Genomic DNA, 24,764 nt, shown 5'->3' with positions numbered 1-24,764 from the left:
CACAATGTCCACCACCATGTCCACCACTATGTCCACCACCACCATGTCCACGACCAACATGTCCACCACCATGTCCACCACCACCACCACATCCACCACCACCACATCCACCACCACCACGTCCATCACCATGACCATGTCCACCACCACCACGTCCATCACCACCACCATGTCCACCACCACCACCATATCCACCACCACCACCGCACCCACCATCACGTCCACCACCACCACCACATCCACCACACGTCCACCACCACGTCCACCACCACCACCACATCCCCATCCACCACCACCACCAAGTCTACCACCACATCCACCACCACATCCATCACCACCTCCACCACCATGTCCACCACCACATCCACAACCACCACCACCACCACATCCACCACCACCACATCCACCACCACCACGTCCACCACCACCACACCCACCACCACGTCCTCCACCACCACCACATCCACCACCACGTCTACCACCACCACGTCCACCACCCCCACCATGTCCACCACAACATCCACCATGTCCACCACCACCACGTTCACCACCAAGGCCACCACCATATCCACCACCAGCATATCCACCACCTCCACCACGTCCACCACCACCACCATGTCCACCACCACATCCACCACCACATCCACCACCATGTCCACCACCACGTCCACCACCACGTCCACCACCACATCCACCACCACGTCCACCACCACCACATCCTCCACCACCACCACCACATCCACTACCACCATGTCCACCACCACCACGTCCAACACATCCACCACCACCATGTCCACCACCACCACATTCACCACCACCACCGCCCCCCATGACAGGTAAAGTGTCACTGTAGGGCAGGGGTAATAGGAGTGTCAACCCCGGGTGTACATGGGAAATTTAAGGATGCATTGGGTGCGAGAAGATGGGAATAGGGGTAGAAGTATTACACCAGACCCAAGATACATTTTGAAGAGGCGCAATGTCACAGGGGCTCCTGTAAAAGCACTCGCAGCATCTCTACCTCACAGTGGCATACCTGCACGAGCCACTCACTCAAAACAAGCATTGGCATAGCCAATAGGTCTTGCCTTTGGGACCTTATAAGTGTTTAGCCATGCAACACTTGATGTTGTAGCACCAAGGATATTGTTCTGGATAACTAAACACTTATAAGGTCCCAAAGGCGAGACCTATTGGCTATGCCAATGCTTGTTTTAGGTTGAGTTTGGGCAGCACATGTGCTGCTCTGCAAGTCATGCTGTATTGGAGTACATACTTGAACCCCCACCCACTCTCCACCTAGGTTTGTCATTGGCTTGTGTCATTGTCCATCTTCTTTAGTCTATAAGCACTATTTTCTTGAAAGAGTTTCTCTTACTGCAGGTGGGCAGAAGGGTTTCTTATGTGCAGTTGTGACCACCAGCTTGTTTAACTCGCAGCAAACGGGGAGCTCTTCAGGGCCATGGGACACAGAAGGGGGAAACTCAGATATGCCTTTAGGGAGGTCAAAGGTGCATGATGTAAATTCCGCTAAATTTGGCGTGTTTATTTTCTGACTGAACATCTATGTTAAACATGAATATGCTTTAGGTTTGCTCCTCCACTCACTTACTAAAAACCATGACTTCAAAAAAGGGTTCTGACCCTCTTTTCTCAATTTGTTCCTACAATTTATAATTAGTAACAAATACGCAGCTGCCATATCAAGCCAGATATAAACAGTGGGTAAAAGTATTAGGGGGCTGCTGGTAATGAAAAGGTAAAGCCAGAGCCTTATGGGGGTTGTAACTGGCTTACCAGCAAATCATATCTCCCCTTACACGGGTGCCACGGGTGCGTTTGCTCCTGCAGAGTGTAAGCTGCTGCATAGGAAGGAGATAATTAACCCCTTTGAGTGAACACTGGCTAGGACTTGAGCACGCATAGCTCCGGGCATGGCATGCGCTTTGTTGTCACTACCCAAAGTCCCTGCTTGAAAACATGTGCCTAATGACCACTTGCGTGTAACAAGCCCCACTAGTTTTATCCAGTCTTAACTGGCTGTACGTCCACTTTCCCTATGTAAAAGCACCAGGCTGCAAACATCAGTTGCACTGACCCATTTGTATGTGATGATCCCACCCCCTTCACAGCGTGCCGATGACACAAGCAGCACTATAAGTTCCTAGAGCTACGCAGGAGCTTCTCGAACCGAAATGCTTTACCGAGCCTGTACGTTTAGAAAAGGGCGACTTGCATTCTGTAGGAGTGAAGAGGGGTAGGGGCTGGGCAGGGGTGTGGATATATAGTACCAGCCTCGTTGTTTCTCAGTACAGGCTTTCACAGCAGTCTTGAATGCTGGGAGAGAACGAAGAGATAAATACATAGGGAACTCATTTTCTGGCGGCTTACTTGTTGGTTTCGCTAAACTGCACAAATGCCTACGTTTTGCTCAGATCCAGAGATGAAGCATAAACAAGGCCCTGGTGCCCTGACAGACTGGATTGGCTTCTTTTCTCAAAGCAGATGGCCATGAAAGCCATGAATTGCCGAATGCAGCTACGTGGTTAGTTTCAAGAAGTCTAACAAACCAGCGTGCTTGTTTGACTAGCTTATATCACTGACATCCAAGAAATGCCCATACCTCTTTCTCTGGTCTCCCATTAGAGCAAGCTCAATGCCAATCCCGTCTTTATGACATCATGTGCAGGCATTGGCAAATACAAAAGGTCTGCCTGTGTTTACATGTACTGAAAAATTAACTCCTACGGTGGTGTGACTTTTCCACCCACTGCTGAGCCCTTATATTGATGTTTGGGCGATTCACACTTAGGACACAGAAGACATCCACGGAGTCCTTTTTAGGTTGAACCTGGGCAGCGCATGCGCTGCTGAGAGGCATACAGTATTGGAGTATGGCTTTGAAGCCCTGCCCGTCTCCACCGATATTTTTAATTGGGTTGTGTCATTGTCCTTTGTAAACGCTGGCTTCCGAGTCATTATTAGGCTTGTGAGTCCCATCTTGATACCGCCTTGTCTGCATATATTACTTCCCATAACGAATGGACCTTATACTTGTCTTGTTTCAGGGTCTGCTTTATCTTGGCTTTGAGCACTATTTTCTTTAATGATCTGCTATACCACCCACTACGTCACAGCACGCCGCCCGCTTTTATTGTATTTATTAATGTCGATCTCCTTCAACTATAGTGGCCACGTTTCTTTCTTTCTTTATTTTAGCAGTGTGGTCCGCTTTAAGTATAGCAGCCGCGCTTACTTGTTTTTTTATTTTTACTTTTTGTTTACTAGCGCCCATGCAGCGCTTTCACATTCATGGAGGCCACGCCCTTTTCTTTAGACAAGCCGTATTTAAAGAAAGGTGCGCTGCTGCTATTAAAGTGAAAGCGAGCAATAGGAAAAACCCATATGTTTTTCAACTTGACAAACAGATGCTTTTTTTTTTGTCAAAGCACCCCTTGCCGCAGTTTCACTTTAATGTGGGCAACGCCCCTTTCTTTAGATGCGGCTTGTCTAAAGAAAGGGGCACGGCCTTCATGAATGTGAAAGCGCCGCATGGGCGCTAGTAATATGCAATGCAATAGGTCTCGCATTTGCGAGAGGTTAAGCTATTGCTTTGCCAATAGCTCAAACCCTCGTAAATGCGAGACCTGTTGCATTGCAAATGCTTGTTCTTTTCTCCTATGATCCATTTTTGCTGCTTTTCTAATAGGGAATGGTGCAACCAGACATTGCTCAATTCCTGTTTCATACAGAGAAAACAGACCGTGAAAGAAGTGTCAAAATAGAGCATGTATTTTCTTCTGAAGGATTTACCCTTTTTAATAAACAAAAATCCTCATCAAAACGTGGTGTCCGGTAAGATAAATGAAGCAAACTGATTTTTCTCTTTCAGTGTTTCTTTCATAATAAAAAAGTGCTTTAAACTTAATTTTAAAAGTTGAGGAAATCTTTTTCCTGTTATATAATATCTTTTTTTTACCCTACTGCAAGCAGCAACGCTGCTACATGGCGTTAGCACTAGCTCACCACATGTGCTCCTTTCCCTATTGCAACCAAGATTTTGAGGATTTTACTATAGGATAAACAACCACAGAGCAACAGAATCCGTGCCCATCATGCATCAAACCTCTAGAACTGTAGGGTGCGCTATTTCTTACATTCATGACTAGATGCCTTCAGTTTTATGCTGGTACTTCATTGGGTTGTATTGAAAGGAAAACAGCTCCAGGGCATTGCCCCAGTATTCCACTGGCCCCTTTCAGTGGCGGCTAGTGAATGTTGATTGTCATTGCCCCAGTATTCCACTGACCCCTTTCAGTGGCGGCTAGTGAATGTTGATTGTCATTGCCCCAGTATTCCACTGACCCCTTTCAGTGGCGGCTAGTGAATGTTGATTGTGGTGAGGTCTCAGTAGTAAGTAGCTAACCCTTGAGCATCCGTCAGCCCTCCTCTGCCCATCACCCCCATTCCAGACATTCAAGGTCATACTCACACAAGCAAACAGAAGCACATGCCCAATGAAAGCCCTCCTTGTTCACACATGCTCACACACATATTCACACGAGAGTAATCAGTGAAAGCACCTCTTACCGTCCTCACTTACATCCCAGTGGCTCCACACCTCCTGGTCCGTTCTCTCTTGGCCCTTCATCCTCTCGTGCTAGGGGTGGGAGCAAATAGTGTAAAGTGTTATTAAAAAACAGGAAAATCTATAGACAATCTTGCCAGAAGTAAGCCTGGAAAAATGTGATAATTACAGCTTTTCTGCATTCTTCTGGAAAACGTTTCTGATTTCCTGTGTCCTGTGATGCAGAGACTTTTAATAGTGCTACATACTGTACAACATGCTCGGTAAAATGACGGGGCCTTTGTGCAATGCCAACATTGCTTTTTTTAATCCCCCATATCGCTACTGAATTTGGGAGTGTTCATTTACCCTTCTGAATATGGAAAATGATTTACTTCTACCCCTGCCATGAGTAAATCCTTGTCCATTTCCAGAGTGAGAAGATATAAAAGAATAATCAGGGAATACTGACAAAACACCATTAGTGGATGGGCGTTGCCAAATTCTCCCTGAACTACCTGCTGTATCCCCCATCCCTTGAGTGCGATGTACTAATGCACAATATTACTTTATTGTGGAAGGGGCGTAGCTATCAATGATGCACCCGGTGCAGTGGCACCAGGGCCGTGTGATGGGTCACCATGCCTTACATCAGTTGCAATTCATTAAACAGGTCAGCTGTATGTTTTTTTAAATTACTGCTTACCTAGTGCCAGGATCTGTTTACACTTGCTAGTGGAGCAAGGGACACAGCTGGGGCTCTGTGGGGTGAACAGCACAGCAATACCAAAGTGCAGAAGAGAGAAAATGAGAAAGATGATAGAAAGGATAGGGAATTTAAAAACTAAGAGAAAGGAAGAGAGTAATTGAGAAAAGGTAGGAAGTGCACAAAGCCAGGGAAGGGAGACAGAACAACAGGATACGGAGGAGAAAGAGAAGGAAAGATGGAAGATTTAGTGTAGAGAGAGAAAGTAAAGTCAACATGGAGAGAGAAGACAGAGAAAGAAGTAAAAAAGAAAACGAGGGAATGAGATTACAGAAAGAGGATGAAGAAAACACCGGGAGACGAGATGAAGAGAACTGGAGAACTGAGAGGAAAGGGAAAACAATAAGATGGTGAAAGGGATCATTGACAGTAAAACGTGAGAGAGAAGGAAAAGAGTTAAGGACTAGAGATAGAGAAAAAAATAAGACTCAAGTAAAAAGCGAAAAGGGAAGAGAAAGGGCAGAAATAGGGATTTTAAAGAGCTCGGTAGTAATGAGATGAGCAAGTAAAACAAAAGTGAGCTGAAGTAATGAACGTGTAGAAGAAACGAAGTAAGCGCATAGACAGCAGGACAGTATAACAAGACAGAAGAAGAGCATAAGTTAAGAAAGAAGTAGGGAGAAAGGAAGAGGAGGGTAATGGAGAACAGAGTAGAAAAAAGGTGCGAAAGATGAGAAAGGTAAGAAGAAGATAAGAACAAGAGTTGATGGTGATGAGAAAGACTGGAAAGGCATGGAGGAGAGAGATTTAAAGGAAATGAAGATGAGAGGAGAGAGGGACGGAAATAGGGGGGAGAGAAAAAAGAATAGGAAATGCAGAGACCTGTAGGTAACAGTGTAGGTGTCATTAGTGTAGGAGTTCCACAGGCTGTGGTGAATGGGGCTTCCAGCAGCCCAATGATTACAACTATGGGTTTCTTTTAATACCAACCTGGAATGTGTGTGCACCCAGTTTTTTTCTGTTTTTTGTTGTTGCTTGCATTAGGGCCCATGACACCCTTGCTACGCGTCCGCATTGGGGCTAGTAATGGTGTTAAGCTCCCACTATTAAAATGTTCCCATTATTAAAAAGGAATTTCCGGGAATTTGCACCCATTTTATTACTGTGACACAGAGCCACCAGGTAGAGCCGTAAGATCGGTGGTCCTAGTTTGGTGTGCTCCTTCTTATAACTTTATGCAAGTTCTTTATTCTTACACAAAATCAAAGAAAACAGAAATATCAAAAGTTTCACCTTGCTTATGATGAGGTGGCACTAGAATTGAAGGGCTTTGCTATGTGCACATCACATTCGGTTTGTACTATTTTCTTTTGTGTATCTAGAGAGCAAAGACTATGGGGCAGATTTATAAGCCCTGTGCGTCACTTTTGCGCCGCTGTTGCATCACTTTTGTGACGCAGCAGCGGCGCAAAGCCAGCGCCATGCTGCGGCAGATTTACAACGTGACGCATCTAGGGAGATGCGTCACGTAGTAAAGCTTGCGCCACATGTGGGCGTACCTGCACAGGGGGTCGTTCCAGCGCAGGAACGCCTCCGAAAAGTGGCTGAGGGAAATCTACTAGATTTCACTCAGTCACTTTTCCGGCCATGCTGCGTCAAATCCCTGCGCCTGCTTGAAGCAGGCGTAAGGATTGACGCAGCATGTTATGGATAGGGGCACCCGAGCCCTGCTGGAGCTGCGTCGCGGTTGCGACACAACTCCAGCAATGCGCCGACCTTACGCCGGCAGATGCGTCACGCATCTGCTTGTTCTTGCGCCATGATGCACCGCATTGTAAATGCGGCGCATCTGCGGTGGCGCAAGGGCAAACTTGCGTGACGCATCTTCCCTGGCGCATCCCTGCTGATTTGCAGGGATGCGCCAGGGAACATAAATCTGCCCCATTGAATATATCTTCAAATACGAGTTTGACACTTAAAATCATAAAATGCTAAGTTGTGGAAACAATTTATTGCAGTTTGTTCATTATCTTAAAATAAATTGCTCCAGTGTTGCTTCTACACCTGGGAACCCTAGCTGAATGGCGTGATTGTGATGAAGCAAGCAACCCGAATAAGGGGGGTGGCGGTCAGGGCCACACTAGCCACTGAGGATTGATGGGGTTTACATATTTTGAAAGACTAGAAACTTTTGTGATCGTTGGAATAGAAAACTTTAATCTAAAGCATGTTTGGTAGAACAGTGCATATTAAAATGGAGACCATATGCAGGCTGGGTAACATAAAATATGAATACTGTAGCGATGCCTATAAATGGACTACATAGGTGAATGACTGTCTTTCTCTGGCTGCCACTTTTTCGTCACATAACCTTCCTCCAGTTATCCAGTCTGTTTGTAAATATGTCAGTTTTCACCCATTCTTATGTTTTACCCTTTAGCTTACGTAAACATCCGTCAATCATTTGGAGCTTGCATTTGTTGAAAAAAACACAAAACTTTTTCTAAATAAAGTGCTCCACTGTTCTTCTGACTAGGCCCACACTATGAAAAAAATTTAAAATAAATATCACAATTAAAATGCAACTTTACAAGACAACAGTGGACTAGTGGCTAGCTAATTTGTTTCCATATTCCTCCAGTAAAATATTATTTTTACAAATGCTGATATTGTTTTTAAAACATTGCTAACATTGGATGCATCGATAGTGTTATTTTCACTTTCTAAATGTTATATATTCATTGTTATTTTTAATTTCATTATTCATTTTGCAATGTTTAGTCAGACAATTTTCTATAATTTGTAAAAGGATGTGTTTGATTTTCTTTTTTTTAGAAGCCCCTCCCAAGCCAGAAGAAAATGCTGCTGAAGCTTTCACTGATTCCTCTCTATTTGCACACTGGGGTCAGGATCTCAGCCCTGAGAACAGAAGAATTGCCCTGAAACAGTTTCAGTATTATGGCTATAATGCTTACCTGAGTGACCGCTTACCAATGGACAGATCGCTGCCAGATCTGAGGCCTAACGGGTATGTACTCGCAGCCAAACACTACATCCCTCTTTTACAAGCCATTATGCAACTTCGTCATGACTTTAGGGAGACCTGAAGATTTTCTGTAATTATGGTTGAATTTGTGCTTGAGCAAGTTTAGGATGTTGTTGAAAAAGTTGTTGTTCTTCCTTGGAGTTTTTCCCTGCAAAAGTAAATAAATAATTTGCAAATGAGTTTGTGAGCATCCTCATACCCACTGCGTGTTGTGTGGCAAAATGGACATGCTCACAATTTTGCTGCCAAGGGCATGGTCATGGAGCAGTGCCACATTTATAGCAAGTTTAGATGAAAGGGTTCCTGAAAAAAAGCCAAAAAATTAAATGCACATTTGTATGACATTTTCATATTACCTAAGTATCCCTGTGCGAATCCTGATTGTGTAAATGTTATGTATGTCAGTACTGCTGGAAAAATATCCCGGATGTACTCACTGGGTCACTTGTGGGATTCTTGGTGAAATCCATAATTCCATAAAGGTGTTTGAAATGTAGGAACGCCACGTAATAAATCTTATGGGGGCAAACAAAACAAACAGTTGTAACATTGTTGCTAAATCTCTGTGAATGGGGATGTTATGTTTTTCTGGGTCATCTAATTATTGACGTAGCTTTGTAAATGCGCTTTTTGATTGAAGCATCTGAACTTGTATTTCTTTGAACTTTTGTATAGCCTGTACGAATTTGGGGTAATAATTAGCTCTTACCACAGTACAAAGTTGGGATTGGGATTTCTATCGTGTTTTTTTTGTAGGGTGCAATATATACTTTCACTAGATAACAGAGAGAAAATGTTAATCAGTAAAAAGAGGCAAATGATTTAAGCAGGGGCATAATGTAGGCCCCTGCAGCTGCTGTGGTGTGGGGAAAATACCCTTTATTGGTCCTCCAATGAGTTGAAAGTCTGTCGGTGAGGTATGGGTCTCGGAGACCCGCACCACATTTTACAGCCGGGAGGGCGTCCTTATGAATTACAGAACTCGATTTATCATTGTGAAAGGAGAGATTCAGGGCCAGATGTACGACCCTACCAATTTGCGAGTCGCAAATTACGTCGTTTTGTGACTCGCAATTTGCGACTTGCAAATTGAAACGTACAACAGTGTCTCAGACACTGTCGGCGATTCCTAAGGTTGTCGCAAATAGCATGCCTCATTAATATTCATGTGGCAGGTGCAATTTGCAACCCCATTAGGAATGGCTAGCACTCCCAGGGATGGTGGCCCGCTGGGGTCAGCAGACCACCATGTCTGTGACTGCTTTTTAGGCTGAGCCTAGAGCCAGCACGCATGTGCTGCTCAGCGAGACTTGTTGTGGTTGAGTAGCAAATAGAAGCCCCGCCCACTCTCCGCTCATATTTATCATTTGCTTGTGTCTTTGTCCGTCCTAAATGCTGGCTTCTGATTCGTAAATAGGCTTGTTAGTTCCTCCTTAGTACCGCCTCCTCTTCATTTGTCACCTCCCATAGTGACTGGCCCCTTTACTTCGGTTGTTACACGGTACCTGTTATTTAGAATGTGAGCACTATTTTCTTTAATGAGGTTCTCCTACTGCAGGCCCGACTAGCTTTGGTGCCTTCTTTACCTCACCCGCCCTCCCTCCTGTTGTCCGTGCCTTCTTCCCCTGTCTGCCCTCCCTTCCATTGTTCGTGCTTTCGAAACCCCCATCCCTCCCGTTGTCCGTGCCTTCTCCCCCCTGGCCACCATCCCTCCCTCCCATTGTCCGCTGACTTCTCCCCCTACCCACCCACCCTCCCTCCCGATGTCCGTGATGCCTACCATTTGCAATGCAATAGGTCTTGTGTAAATGTGAGACGTATTAAATTGAAAATGCTTGTTTAAATAAAGCAGTTTTGTTTTTTAAATGCAGCCTGTTTTCCTTGTAGGAAAACGGGATGCATTTAAAAAAGAAAAATGAAACGCTTCTGTTTAAATGTTTAAGGGCAGGCAAATGGTCACTGGGACGACTGCCTGCTCTTAAAAAATATTTTTGCATCCATTCAGGAAGGGGTCCTCTGGGGACCCCTTCCCGTTTGTGAGTGGCTTACCACCTACTTGAAGTAGGTGGTAAATGCGAGTGTTTTGCAGACACAAATGCGGTCGCAAAACAATGGTACATTCCATTGTGATTCGCTATTAGAAAGGGACGCCCCTTCCTAATAGCGAGAGTCGCAAACGCTATTTTGCGTGTCACCGAGTCGCAAAATAGTGTTTGTACATGCCAGGATCCTTTTTTGTGGTCCCAAATGGGCCAATTTCCTGTTTGCGACCGAAAACAGTCATCCATCTGGCCCTCTGTGCTTAATTTGAGCCGGTGATTTCCGATGCTTGGCACTGGCACTTAAATGTCAGCACCAGTCTGCCTGACTAGGGATGAGCACAACAACAATTGTTTATTAATTGAAAATACACTAACAATGACTAATAACTGACACCCAAGCCATTCCTTTAGCTTTGGGGGCCTGGAATAGTATGAATTGTCATACTTGTTAGTGTGATGGTTAGTAATTGAGTTGGTATTGTCATTGGCAGCACTGCACATTGCAGTGGCATCCTGACCAGGATTGTTTTTACAAATTAAGCACTGGAGAGATCTGATATGCTGGTGACATAAAGGAAAAAAATGTAACACCACACTATAGGAAATAATATTTCGGTAGCTCAGAAACTGGGTGTGTGCCCATTGACAGATCCAATAACAGTATTTGTCTGGAGCAGAGCAAATAAGTTATTAATGCAAAATGTGATGTAAAGTATATTCACTTAGTTTGCCTTTATCCTATGTGACACCCATAACTGTGTTTCATTTATAAAGCAATGCGTTAAGCAATTATAGTACAGTGAGAAAGTACAGGTGTGTTCATTACTATCTAACATAGGATGCACTAAGTTATTATGCAAAGAGGTTTTGTGGTTGTCCTGTTATTTCCAGTTGTCACCTGATACAGCCATCATGTTTTGTCACTGTGAGTTTTTCATGGCTGTGAGGCAAGTTATTAAGACAGAACCTATGGAGAAGAATGTTTTGCGGTTAAGTTGGTAAGAATAAAGGAAAGAGACGTTTCACCTCTTGATATCAAGCTGAAACAAGCATTGGCAAAACCAGTAGGCCTCGTCTATGCAAGAGCTATTTGATTTGCTAATATGTTTTAGCCATTTTGTACACTAGCTTGCCAGCTGTTCAGCACAGCTAAAAGTTAGTGGTGTAAAGGAGAGTGTCATGGAGTGGAGTGGGGTGTTATGGAGTGGTGTAAAGAGTTGTGGAGCGGTGTGGAGTTGTGCAGAGTAGAGTGGAGTGGCACGGAGTGGTGCGAAGTGAAGTGGCATAGTGTTGTGGAGGGAGTAGCGTGTCGAAGAGTTGAGTGGTGTAGAGTAGACTAGAGTGTCATAGTGAAGTAGAGTGTCGTAGTGTGGAGTGGCATAGAGTGTTGTGGAGTGGTGTAGAGGAGAGTGAAGTGGTGTAGAGGGTGTTGCGTAGAGTGTAGTAGAGTGTTGTAGAGTAGAGTGGTGTAGAGTGGCATAATTGTTGTAGAGTGTAGTAGTGGAGAAGCATGGAATGGCATAGAGTGGAATAGTTGTTGTAGAGTGGAGTGGCATAGAGTGTCAGAGTGTAGTGGCATTGAGTGGTATGGAGTATAGTGGCATAGATTGGAGGAGTAGAGTGGCGTAGAGTGGAATACTGGAGTGGTGATAAATGGAACAGAGTGGAGATGTGTGTCATAAAATAGAGTGGAGTAAAGTGGCATGGAGTGGTGTAAAGGGAGTTGTTTAGAGTATCGTAGAATGGAGTAGTGTTGTAGAGTGGAGTAGAGTGGAATGGCATAGAGTGGAGTAGAGTTTTATGTAGTAGAGTGTCATAGAGTGGAGTGTTGTAGAGTAGAGCAGAGTGGCCTAGAGTGAATTGGCATAAATGACAGTGGTGCAGAGTAGATTGGCATGGAGTGCAGTGGCTTAGAGTGCATTGGTTTTGAGTAAAGTGGTGTAGATTGCATTAGTGTAACGTGTGTTGGTGTAGGATTCATTGGTATAGAGTGCAGTAGTATAGAGTGCAGTGGTGTAGAGTAGATTGCAGTTGCATAGAGTAGATTGCAGTGGCGTAGAGTGGAGTGGCACAGGGTGGAGTAGAGTGACGTAGAGTGCAGTGGCCTGGAGTAGATTGTTTCACAGTAGAGTGAAGTGGTGTAGGGTAGAGTGGAGTGGTGCAGGATAGAATGCATAAGTGTAGAGTAGAGTGGCATAGAGTTCAGTGGTGTAAGGTCATGTAGAGTGCAGTGGCGTAGAGCAGATTAGAGTGGTGTAGAGTGTAGTCCCACAGAGTGCATTGGCGTAGAGATGAGTGGTGCAGAGTAGAGTGCAGTGGTGAAGAGTAGCGTAGAGTTCAGCGGTGAAGTCCTACGGAGTCTTTAAGTGCAGTAGTATAAAGTGCACTCGCTTAGAGTGCAGTGGCATAGAGTAGAGCGTTGTAGAGTAGTTTGCTGGAGAGAGCAGTGGCATACAGCACAATGGTGCAGAGTAGAATAGAGTGACCTAGAGTGCAGTGACATAGAACACAATGGTTAGAGTGGCGTCACATGCACTGGCATAGAGTTCAGTGGCGGAGAGTACAGTTTTACAGAGTAGAGTGCTGTAGAGAACAGTGGCATAAAGTACAGTGGTGCAGAGTAGAATAGAGTGATGTAGAGTGCAGTGGCACAGCGCACGATGTGTAGAGTGGTGTAGAGTGCAGTGGGGTAGCGTGTTGCAGTGATGCAGAGTAGAATCGAGTGGCTTAGAGTGGAGTGGTGTAGAGTGAAGTGGTGTAAACTGAGTTGGTGAAGAGTAACAGTGCTGCATAGTAGAGTAGAGTCGGGTAGAATGCATTGGCGAAGAGTGGTGCAGACTAGAAAGGCATAAACTGAAGTTGCATAGAGTGCAGTGCAAGTGCTGCAGAGCAGAGCGCAGCGACGCAGTGTGGAGTGGCAGAGAGTGGATTGGCATAGTGTGAGTGGTGCAGAGTAGAGTGGGGTAAAGTGGAGTATGCATGATGTGGTGGTGCAACACATCTTCAATGACAATGATTAAAATGACCATCACATTTGCACAGACGTACAGTTTTAGTGATAACAGTATACAGCGCAAAAATGTGTGGAAATTTCAACACCTGTGTTTTGACCATATTAAAATATTTGTTTCCACTTCACTTCAGGATTACCTACAGTAGACGGCATGATTGTACAATAAATCCTCTCACTTTGAAATCAGAGAAAGAAAAGTAAACTCAAAAGCTCCTTCGGAAGACTGAGTCTGACATATGACCTCTGTCTTTGAATGCACAGCACATGACAAGATAAGAACAAGGTTTAAAGGTCTGTTTACAGAAATAGAGCACTTGGAAGGATACTGTAAATAATGTTTGGGCAAGTGAAGGGACAAACTCAAGCTGTGTAGCCTAAAATAAATAGCACCAGCAGATAGAGAGCAAGAAAATGCAAGTTACAAAGACAAAAGATAATGATAAGCAACTGTCTGAATGCATTCCCAGGGAAGCTTTCTGAATGTCTCCAAGATGTTGTTAGCAAACCAGACAGCTGTGCTGTGTGGTAGACTTTAACCGAAAAAAGGGCAAGAGAAAAAAGACCAGTGGGATGTAAATGCACTGTAGTGTGCACTATACTGATGGATGGTGAGTCAGGGATGAGAAAATAGAGGCATACTTTAAATGTCCAATGTGAGATGTTGCTATAGGGACACAAGTTCAGAGTGGACAGAAAGAACGGTATGTATATAGTGGAGAGGTGTGGCTCACTAGTTAGAGGCGGCAGACCCGTAAGCAGAGAATCGGCTAGGGACCAGGGTTCAATTCCCGACGCGGCAGGGTCGTGGACCAGGGTCAAAACGGACTCGATAATTCTCGCCTCGGTACCTACTCTAACCAGGAACACACTCGGCAACTCTGGGCATTAAGCTTGCCTCATCTCTACAACGGCCCCCCACAGACGCCGGGGATGCCTGGTTTCACCTTGGAGATACCCAAAAAGGGACCATCTCACAGGGATAGCCAGGACGGGTTCCCCAGCGGTCTACAGCGCCGGGACACCCTGTTGCTGGGGCAACTGTGCGCTTTACAAGTCTACAACATTTACATTTACAATATTCTGTCTAAGAAAGGTTATAAAGTTCATACCTATTGCTTACAATACAAAATGTAATTTGGGGTATGGTTGTTGATAGGGAGGAAATTGAGATAAGTGTCCTGTTAAGGCTAATAATATATAATAATAATGGTAAGAGTAAGAGAATTTAATGTGAGTCACTTGTCAATTATATGTCTTGTATGTGATTACCCAAATGAATGGTGAGGTGCTCACAGTGGCTGATTGAGCCGCCTGTCCCATAGACCCTACTGAGCTCTCAACCACCTATCATGTATGGAAGCGGAATCACTCAACGAATCATACATCACAAAACCCCCACAAGTGGACCCCAAACCTCCTTCCAGAATCCGTTATCATGGGCACAAATATAATTCCTTGAGCTAACATAACGGCCAGAACACCCGCTCAATACACTATTATCCAGACACTCCTCTTCACAAATAATATTCCCAACTCTCTAACATGCATGCTCCTGAACTGCCAATCAGCAGTTACACATGCCACAGAAATTGCTGAAACTATACTTGCTGATGGAATCGACATTGCATTCCTAAGCGAAACCTGGCTTAACAAACACTGAACCCCTATAATTTTTTTTTTTTTTTTTTATAATTTTTTTATTAGAAACCGTTAGTACACAATAAAATACAGACAAGGGCCTACAACCACCAAGGCCGGCCGCTATAGAGCCCGAGGGCCCGCAATGCAACGCCACACATTCAAACGAGCCAGAGGCAAAGCTCCCGGCTGTCCGTGAGCACATATAGCAGGCCGTGGCCATAGGCCAGGAGCAATCGGAAAAAACAGTTTCATTTTCTATTAAATACAAAACACACTCAAGGCAATGAGAGTTAGAAATAGCAGCGTGCTCGTCCCAGGACGGGGAACTATGTACAGTGTCCATAGCAGTTCTTGTCCGGAAGCGGCAGTGGGGGGCAACGGGAAGACAAAGCATGGAACACACCTCGCACAATCCCGCAGAATGCGTGGCTAGGGGGACAAAGCGATATCGACCTCTAATGGCAGAGGCGGGGTGCAGATACGTCCACGATATAAATTCAATGGACCCCATACCTTAGTCCATTTCCCTGGCTTGCCTCTCGCCACATACACCGTCTTTTCCCTAAACATACACCAGTCCATATTCTCCTTCCATACCTTGATCGTGGGTGGCCTCGGGGAACCCCACAACTGTGCAATGTTACGCTTAGCCACCATGTACCCCAAAGTCACCCACTGCGTCTGTGCCGCATTATAATCATTCGGTTCCCAGACATTCAATAAACACCTCCTAGCCTCTGGCAACAGAGCAACGTGCGTGACCTCCTCCATTACGGTGTGGATACCGTTCCAAAATCGCACAACCTCCAAACATTCCCATAAGATATGGAGAAAGGTACCCGGCAGGCCACATCCACGCTTACACAGTCCATCCCCCGAGTAGCCCATACGCAGCAGACCGGGCCCCGTAACATACACTCTATGCAGAATCTTCAGCTGTACGAATCGCAAGCGGGCCGGGATCGCCACCTCTTTTGGGGAGGCCACCGCCAATACCCAGTCCTCATCGTCCAGTTCCAAGCCATCGCCTGTCCATGCCTCCCTCAAACGGAGAAGCAAGTCCGCACGATCATTAATGAGTTTCTTATAAATCAGGGAAATAGTGCTGTCGGGCACGTAGCCATCCAACACTCTATCCTCCAATGGGGAATACGCAGGGATAGTAGCAGCGTCCGGAAAAACCGAACACAGCGCATGGTATACTTGCGCATACCGGAAGTACTCTTTATCATTTAATTTGTATTCAGTTTTAAGCATTTCAAACGTTTTGAAAGACCCCTTCGCCCAAAGATCACCCACCTTACATATACCAATCATATCCCATTTCTCAAAGCCTTTCGATCTCCACAGACAACCCAACCGCCCGGAGGCATACAACGGCGTTGCCCGAGTCAAGCGATCCCTCCACCCCATCGCAGCACTCGCCGCGTGCCACGCACGTACCGCAACCTGCGTGGGTCCTGTCAACCGCGTATCCGGGGTCACCGAGTACAGCGCCCTATTATAATCCCCACCCGGGAGCAGAAATTTATCCATCTCAAAGGCCGGATTCAAGGCAGGACCGTATATCCCGTGGTTCACCGCCGCCAGCTGAGACGCCCAATAGTATTGTTTAATATCGGGGAGGGCGACCCCCCCATCGTACCAAGGGAGCGTCAACTTAGCGAGAGCGATCCGAGGCCGCCCGTCCCAAAACAATTGGCGCTGAAGACCCTCCACCTCCCGGAAATAACGGGCTGGCACGACATCTAGAGTATTTTGCAAAGCATACAAGAAGCGAGGTAGCGACATCATTTTAAACAATGCCGCCCGTCCGAGCGGCGAGAGCGGAAGTCGTCGCCACCTCGCGACGTCGGCCTTCAATCGCTGGAGGGGAGGGAGAAGGTTTCGCTCATAGCGGACCGCGGGGTCCAGAGAGATAAAGATTCCCAAATATTTGAACCCCAGTGTAGCAATCTGGATGGGGCAATCCCGTAGCAGGAGGGGGGCCTTGCTCGAGAGGACGTAAACACACTACTTGGCCCAGTTGATGATTAGGCCAGAGTTGCGACCAAAGGAATTCAGTACGTCCACCAATACAATGAGCGACTGTCGGGGAGAGGTGAGATACAAAAGGATGTCATCCGCGTAAAGGGAGACACGGTCTTCAAACTCCGGCATCCATCTGATGCCTCGCAGCGACGGCTCCCAACGCAACCAGGCGGCGAGAGGCTCCAAAGAAAGTGCAAAGAGAAGGGGCGACAACGGGCATCCCTGCCGCGTACCTCTCCCCAGTGCGAAGGGAGCCGACACCCTACCATTTACCACCACCTGAGCCAGTGGGTCAGCATATAGTAATTTTACCCAACCAATAAACTCAGGGCCGAACCCAAATTTCGCCAACACGGCCCAAATATACGGCCACTCCAAAGTATCGAACGCCATAGTAGCATCTAAGGATGCCAAGATGGCCGGCTCACGTATAAAATTTGCTCTAGCAAGCACGCCATGCAACCGCCTCAAATTCAGAGCGGTATTCCTGTGGGGTATGAAACCGGACTGATCCTGATGAATCAAGTCGCCCACGACCCGAACCAGTCGATTAGCCAATACCTTCGCCAGAATTTTGGGCTCTGCGTTCAACAGCGAAATGGGCCTATAGGAGGTGCAGCGATCTCGCGGCTTCCCCTCTTTGGGTATCACAACGATGTTGGCAAGGCGTTGGTCAGGGGGGAGGAAGCCCGCCGCACGTGCCGCGAAAAACATGTCCCGAAGATACAGCGCTATCTTATCGGGACGCAACTTATATAGTTCGATGGGAAGACCATTAGGACCCACAGCCTTACCCGATGCGATCGAGCGAATGGCCAGAGCGATCTCATCTGACGACAACTTCGTCTCCATCAATACTGCATCAGCCTCCGATAGGGTTGGCAATGCAATGTCTCTAAGCAACAGATGAGAATCCTCTTCCGAACGCACAGAAACCGGAGAGTATACCCCGCGGAAATAATCCGCGAAGCAGTCAACAATCTCCACCGGGTCAGTCACACGCATTCCATCCATTCTCTCCACAACGGGCACCACCCTGCTCGCTCTCTCCTTCTTGTCCAACCAAGCAATCAATTTTCCGGCCTTATCCCCCACATCATACAGTCGTCCTTGCTGCTCTCTACTCATCCCTTTAGCAGCTTCCGTGACCAGCGCTCTATAATCTGATTGTTTGAGGCTGAGAACATGCAATTTCTCATCAGTAACTTCCCGCTCCAGGTCCTCCTCCAGTTCAGCTATGTCAGTTTCCAAGCGAACCACCTCTGCTCTCTCGCACCTCTTAGTATGGGAGATAAGGGACAAGGCCTGCCCCCTGACCACCACTTTGTAAGCCTCCCATAGGGAGACGTCCGATGACACCGACCCCACATTATCATTAAAGTAGTGATCAGTGGACTTGACCAGTTCCGTGCAGATCTTAGGGTTACGTATATACCAGGAGCTAATGGGTGCTACTCTCCCCTCTGCCCCAGGGACAACCTTCAATTGCATCCATATAGGGGAGTGGTCAGAAATACCCCGGGCTAAATGACGCACCTCCCCAATCATACCAGCTTGGATCGCCGTCATAAGCATGTAATCAAGTCTCGAGAGACTCCCATGGGCCCCCGAATGAAAGGTATATTGCGCCTGTCCCGGGTGCATCAATCTCCAGCAATCTACAAGTCCCAAAGTGTCCAAAAAACCACCCAACCAGGCCTGAGCCCTAGGGAGATCCCTGGGTGGGTGACGGTCCTCCAATCCGGAGACAACAGCATTAAAGTCACCCCCCACCACCAGAACCCCCCCAGGGAGTCCCAGGACCAAACGCCCCAAATCGGCAAAGGTAGCCGTCTGTAACCCCGGAGGTACATATACAGCAACGAGCGAGACAGTCCTACCCTCCCATCTCCCCACCAGTGCCACATAGCGCCCCCTATCATCGTGAAGCACCTCGTCCGCCTCCAATGGGAGAGAGGCCCTAACCAAAATGCCCACTCCCCTAGAGCCAGAAGTGAAACCAGAGTGAGTGGCAAGGCGATAGCCCCTCCTATTGAGGGCATGGAAGGAGTTCCCAATCAGATGAGTCTCCTGCAGGAAAACGATGTCGGGCGAAGTACGTTTCAAAAACTGCAACACCACCCCGCGCTTGATCCTGTCCCCCAGTCCATTCACATTCCACGAAAGGATTCGCAACCCCCTATCCCCCATCCCACTCCCATGCATGATACCCACATCCCGGAAAGCACAAACCGGATAAGTCAGCAGAGAACTTCACATTGCCTTGCGAAACAAACAAACAATCCCCAACAACCCCCCTCCCCCACAATCCCAAAACCACAACTCCCCCCTCCCTGCACCCCTGCTTGAGCCCAAACAGCCCCCCCAACTCGCAGTGTGCCTGTCGCCCTAACATACACCACAAAAAGAACCCCAGAAGGAGGAAAGGACCCCAATAAGCTCCCCACAACCCCCAGGCATTTAAAGGGCATATCATGCCAAACTATGGTCCAATTGAGCCAAGGTACAAAACGTCACCAATCCAGTCTATCACCAGGAACCAAGTTCTAGTCCTGCGCCACCAAATCCTGTCCGCTCTCCGTCGTACGACTGTCTCGATCCTGTCCCCGAGGCAGGGCATCCAACCAGTCTCCAACCGCATCAGGCCGGTCGAAAAAGTGTGAGCGACCCCGGAACTCAACCCGCAGCCGAGCCGGGAATAACATCGCATATTTCAGCTCCATGTCCCTCAAGCGCCGTTTGACACCCAAGAATCCCAGCCGTTGTTTTTGGACCCCTTGCGTGAAGTCCGGGTAAAAGCTGACATTAGAGTTCTCAAACTTCAGCGGCCCAGCCACCCTCGACGCCTGAAGGATAGCGTCTCTATCCCAAAAGTTAAAGAGTCGGGCGATTATAGGCCGCGAGGGAGCACCCACTTTGGGCGCACCACCTGGAATCCTGTGGGCCCGCTCCACCGCAAAGAACTTGCTCAGTCCCTTGGGCGCGAGACGATTGATCACCAGATCCTCCACAAAAAGATCCGCAGCAGATTCCTCCGATCTTTCCGGCACTCCAATGATACGGACATTGTTCCGTCGAGCCCTGCTCTCGGAGTCCTCAAGCCGACGGTCCGTCAGGTCACTAGCTAGCCGCAACCGACGGACCTCCGTCTGCAGGGCGGCCACGTCCACAGTTAGGCTCGACGCCGATTGACTCAAGGAGTCGACCCGCTCATTAGTTTTGGCCAGGTCTGCCCTGACCAAATTCACATCGATCAGAACCGCGTCCAATTTATGAGCCAGGGTATCAAACTGCTGGCCCACAGAGGTCTTCATCTCCTCAATGGCGCCCATAACGTCCAGCAAAGTCAATTCTGACGATGTATCTGAGACCTCTGTAGACCTCTCAGGCGATTTATGCGAGCCGCTAGGGGATCCCTTTGCCTGCGCGTATCGATCCATATTATTGACCTGGGTGTAGGCACACCTCCGGGTTGACTTGGGTTTCGACTTGTCACCGTCTAGTCTCGCTGCCATCGTCCGGAGGCAACCAAGGTTGGCACCCGCCCGCACCAGGAAAAAGGGGACCAGGTAGCTAATTCAATTGAACACAGCCGTCGCCGACAGTAAGCCCATGTATAGTCCGAGAGTCAGGCCAGACACTCCGCCGTCCGCGCCCCCCTGGAACACCAACGTCTCCCAGCCGATATCAGGAGACAAGCTTGAAAACGAAAGTGAAAGTGCGGGGTCCGTGACAGGTCAAGCCCAGCCAGCCGCTGTTGTTCACTTCGTACCCGGGCACTTCACCAGCTCGAGACCGGGACCAAGGCAAGAGCAGGCCGCAAACTTCGGAGTGCAACCATTCCGGTTCCCTGCGTCCGATCTGAATTTGGAAAACGGGTGACACCTCAGCGCAAGTTGATCTGCAAAAGCCCGTCAAATAAGCCAGGATTAAGTCAGGATAGACGTGGGAGGTTGCGGAGGCCCTCGAGAGCCGTAAGCCTACGCGGCCATCTTGGTTGCGCGCTAGGCTCCTCCCCTGAACCCCTATACTTGACCTTCTCACACCACCTGGCTATTCCATCGTTATCAAAATCAAGAGGGAGAATACACCACTTGTATCTGTGTAACCAGGGTCAATTGGTTTGTGAATGTTCCTAAAAACCCTCATACATGTACACAAGTTGTGGGTGTTATATCTTGGTATCTTGGTTCTCCGCCTGTCAGTCACTGACAGGCGGTGAACCAAGATATACTGCCCACAACTTGTGTACGTGTTTGAGTTTTTTTTTTAGGAACATTCACAAATCAATTGACCCTGGCTACACAGGAACAAGAGGTCCATTCTCCCTCTTGATTTTGATACTATTCCATGGAAGCCAAATGGACTATAACTTCCCTTTCCCTCCCTTTCTGATTTGAACAGTATTCCATCATTAGACAGGACAGACCTGGACATAGAGGTGGCGGGCTAGCGATCATCCACAAAGAAGAAACCCAGCTTACCACCCTAGAGACCATGATTGACTCGATCTTCAAATACTTTGAAGTCAAACTCGCAACCAAAGGCTACACTCCAACCATTATCCATACCATCTACCACCCCCCTGGTGAACGCACACTCTTCTCAAAAGAACTAACTGACCTAACTGACACCAATTCCAAGTTCCTAGGTAACTTCAACCTACACTGGAATGAGACAGAAGATGCCACAGTCCGTAACCTAGTAAACCTTCTTGATTTAAATGACCTCAAGAAACTCTACAATGAACATACTCATAATAAAGGCTCTACTCTAGACGCGGTTATTATCAGAAGTGAACTTGTCTCCATTCGATCCATCATGCCTATCGACTGTTCAGACCACCATCTAATACTGTTCAATCTCAAAGCCTATACCATATACTACCAACAACCCACACACTGGGCTAGGAACATCAAAAAAATCCCACCAACAGAGCTGGAATCCAGGATCAGCACCTAACTACATTCGCAACCTCTCCTCACCGTAGATGACCTCATTGCCCATTACAGCTCATCAATGACACACATTCCTGACCAAATGGCACCGCTCAAACTAAAGCACTCTAGAAAAATTCAATGTAGACCCTGGTTCAACTTAGATCTTAACAAAGAGAGGAGACAACTAAGCTAGATAGAAAGGCTATGGAGGCAGAACCCTTCACCGGCAAACCTCTCACTCCTAATGGCCAAACGGCTCTCCTACAAGAAACACATCTTTAGGGAAAAAGACTCTTTCTTTCGCAACCAACATGACAGTGCGAAGAACAGACCAAGGGAACTCTTCAACATAATAAAGCAACAAACTATCCTCACCTCCCAACACAAAACAACTGCCACCAATGAAAGCTGTGAAGGAATAGCCAAACTCTTCATTGACAAAGTTTCAAAAATTGAACAAAGCCTTATACAAGACACACGTCTGACATCCAAACCTGCCTGCTCCATTGACTCAGAGGTCAACATGGTAACTCCTCCCCAAGACTTAACTAATGACTGAAGTACTCCTAGGATAACTAAAGGCAACAATTATGTCCTGCCACCGAAAAATAATGCTAAGTGGACTGACTTCAAACCTATGACAGAAGGAGAAGGCTTCAATATTATTGAGCACCTGAAGCCCACATCCCACATTTCTATTCCCATCCCCTCCTCCCTGGAACCATATCATCTCCCAGTATTGGACCAAAATCATCAATGTTTCTCTCTCCTCAGGTCATGTACTTCACTCTCTCCAACTTAGTCAAGTCATACCCATTCTCAAAAAACCAGGGTCGGTCCCCAACGAACTCAATAAACTCCTGCCTATCACCAACCTCCCTTTCCTAGCCAAAACAAAGGAGAATTGTGTCCTGTTACAACTCAACCAACACATAGATAAATTCAACCTCCACGACACATTCCAATCAGGATTCAGAAAAAGCTGTAGCACTGAAACTACTATGCTCAATATATCAGATGACATTTACAGATCCCTAGATGAAGGTGACTCCTACCTCCTAATCCTACTTGACTTATCTGCCACTTTTGATGTGGTAAATCACTCAGCTTTACTCAAGCCATTCAAGAATAGCACAGTCCTGAAATGGTTCACATCCTATTTGCAACACTGATCTCAACAAATACAAATTAGCAGCAGTCTTTTGAAGCCTATTCCTGTTCCACAAGCGGTACTTCAAGGCTCAGTCCTCTTTCCATCCCTATTTAATCACTTCATTGAACCTCTCACAGTTATTCTGAACCAAGAAAGGGGCAATTAAAACCTATATGCCGATGACACCCTATCTCTACTACAAAACAAAACTTTGCAGTGACATCCAGCATCTGAACAACACTCTATCTAAGATGCAAACATGGCTAAACACCAACCATCTAAAGCTGAACCCCAACAAAACTGAACTACTGCTCCTCTCCCCAATTAATAAACCCCTACCAATCCAAGAATGGCTCAAGAATCTGGACGCACTTAACTGTTCTCTCTCACTTTCCAACTCTGTAAAGTCCTTGGGCATCACCTAAACAAAAAACTTGTCAATGAAGGAGGACATCAGCAACTAAGCCAAAGGAGAGCTCTACACACTAAAACATCTCAAGAAAATAAAGCTGTTCATTCCCTCTGGCGAGCTAAAGGCAGTAGTGCACTAGTTCTGTCAAAAGTTGACTTTGGCAACTCCGTCATCACAGGAACTCCAAAAATTCACCTTCCTCCTTGAGAGTTGTTCTCAATGAGACTGCCAGGCTCCTCACAGGAACCAAACGGTTCGATCACATCCAACCTACCCTCAAAAGTCTCAACTGGCTTCCCAGTGAAGGAAGATACATCGTCCAAGCCGCTTGTATCACCTACAAAGCCCTTCATTAAAAGAAATCCCAAATACCTAGAATCCAAACTATCTAGAGCCGGAATTGGCCAGGCACTAAGAAGCTTGTACTCTCTTTTTCTCATACCTCTCAATCTAAAGAAGAAATCTTACCAGGGTGCTCTTTCTCAGGAAATGCTCCTAAGATGTGAAATTCACTCTCTAAGGATCTCTACTGCAACCCCTCCTTTTCCTTCTTCAAATGGGACCTCAAAGTTCTACTGCTAACAACAACCTCAACACATTCGCAAGCTGATCATCATTCCCAGAGACTCTACCCTCTTTGAACTAGACCAGAGGAGGCAGTCGTCTGACTTGTTTGGTCTACATTCTGTCTCCAATGCCATTACCATAATGCTGTATTGTTATATATTTTTTAACCATTTACCACTACCTCAATTCTGTAATTTCTATACTTTCTTTACTTTATTGTATGAAGACTGTTCTGTCCCATATGAATCCCCACATGTACCTCAAGTAAACTTACTCACGTAACATGTTGAGCGTTCTGTTTCCTTTGGGTCTAGCAAACGCTACATAAAACTCAAAAATATATGACCAGGTCTGAAGGCTCTTCTGGTCAGCTGCAACAGATAAACTGTGGAATTAATCCCTTTGTCAGTGGTAAGTAATGCTGTTAGGTAAAGGTGTGTAGGAAGTAAGTAAGTAGCAATACTCAATGAATGTGACCTTATTGGCCAGACATATGAGAGAAAGTATTGTGGTGACTCATGAATGGTACACATACTGGGTTCTCATGTAACAGTGAACTGTTGCGTTCTTAAGCTTCTAAAACTGATTTGTAAATAACAGCGTAAACACAACTCTGTGGTAGCTAGGTGCTCACTATTGCACCCTG

At 46.6% G+C, this 24,764-nt stretch overlaps 1 protein-coding gene across 2 annotated transcripts in view; it reads left to right on the top strand.

Annotated features, from left to right (window-relative positions):
• The window catches only part of GALNT18 (polypeptide N-acetylgalactosaminyltransferase 18), a 1,553,208-nt gene that overhangs the window by 565,400 nt on the left and 963,044 nt on the right, over nucleotides 1–24,764 (top strand). For both annotated transcript variants that reach the window (XM_085648186.1, XM_085648187.1), the window contains exon 2: nucleotides 8,109–8,301. In XM_085648186.1, the coding sequence (XP_085504312.1) occupies nucleotides 8,109–8,301 (193 nt within the window). The remainder of the gene's footprint in view (nucleotides 1–8,108; nucleotides 8,302–24,764) is intronic.

Source organism: Triturus cristatus, chromosome 3_2 (assembly GCF_964204655.1).
Source record: "Triturus cristatus chromosome 3_2, aTriCri1.1, whole genome shotgun sequence".
NCBI lineage: Eukaryota > Metazoa > Chordata > Amphibia > Caudata > Salamandridae > Triturus > Triturus cristatus.
This window is presented reverse-complemented; position numbering and strand designations above follow the sequence as displayed.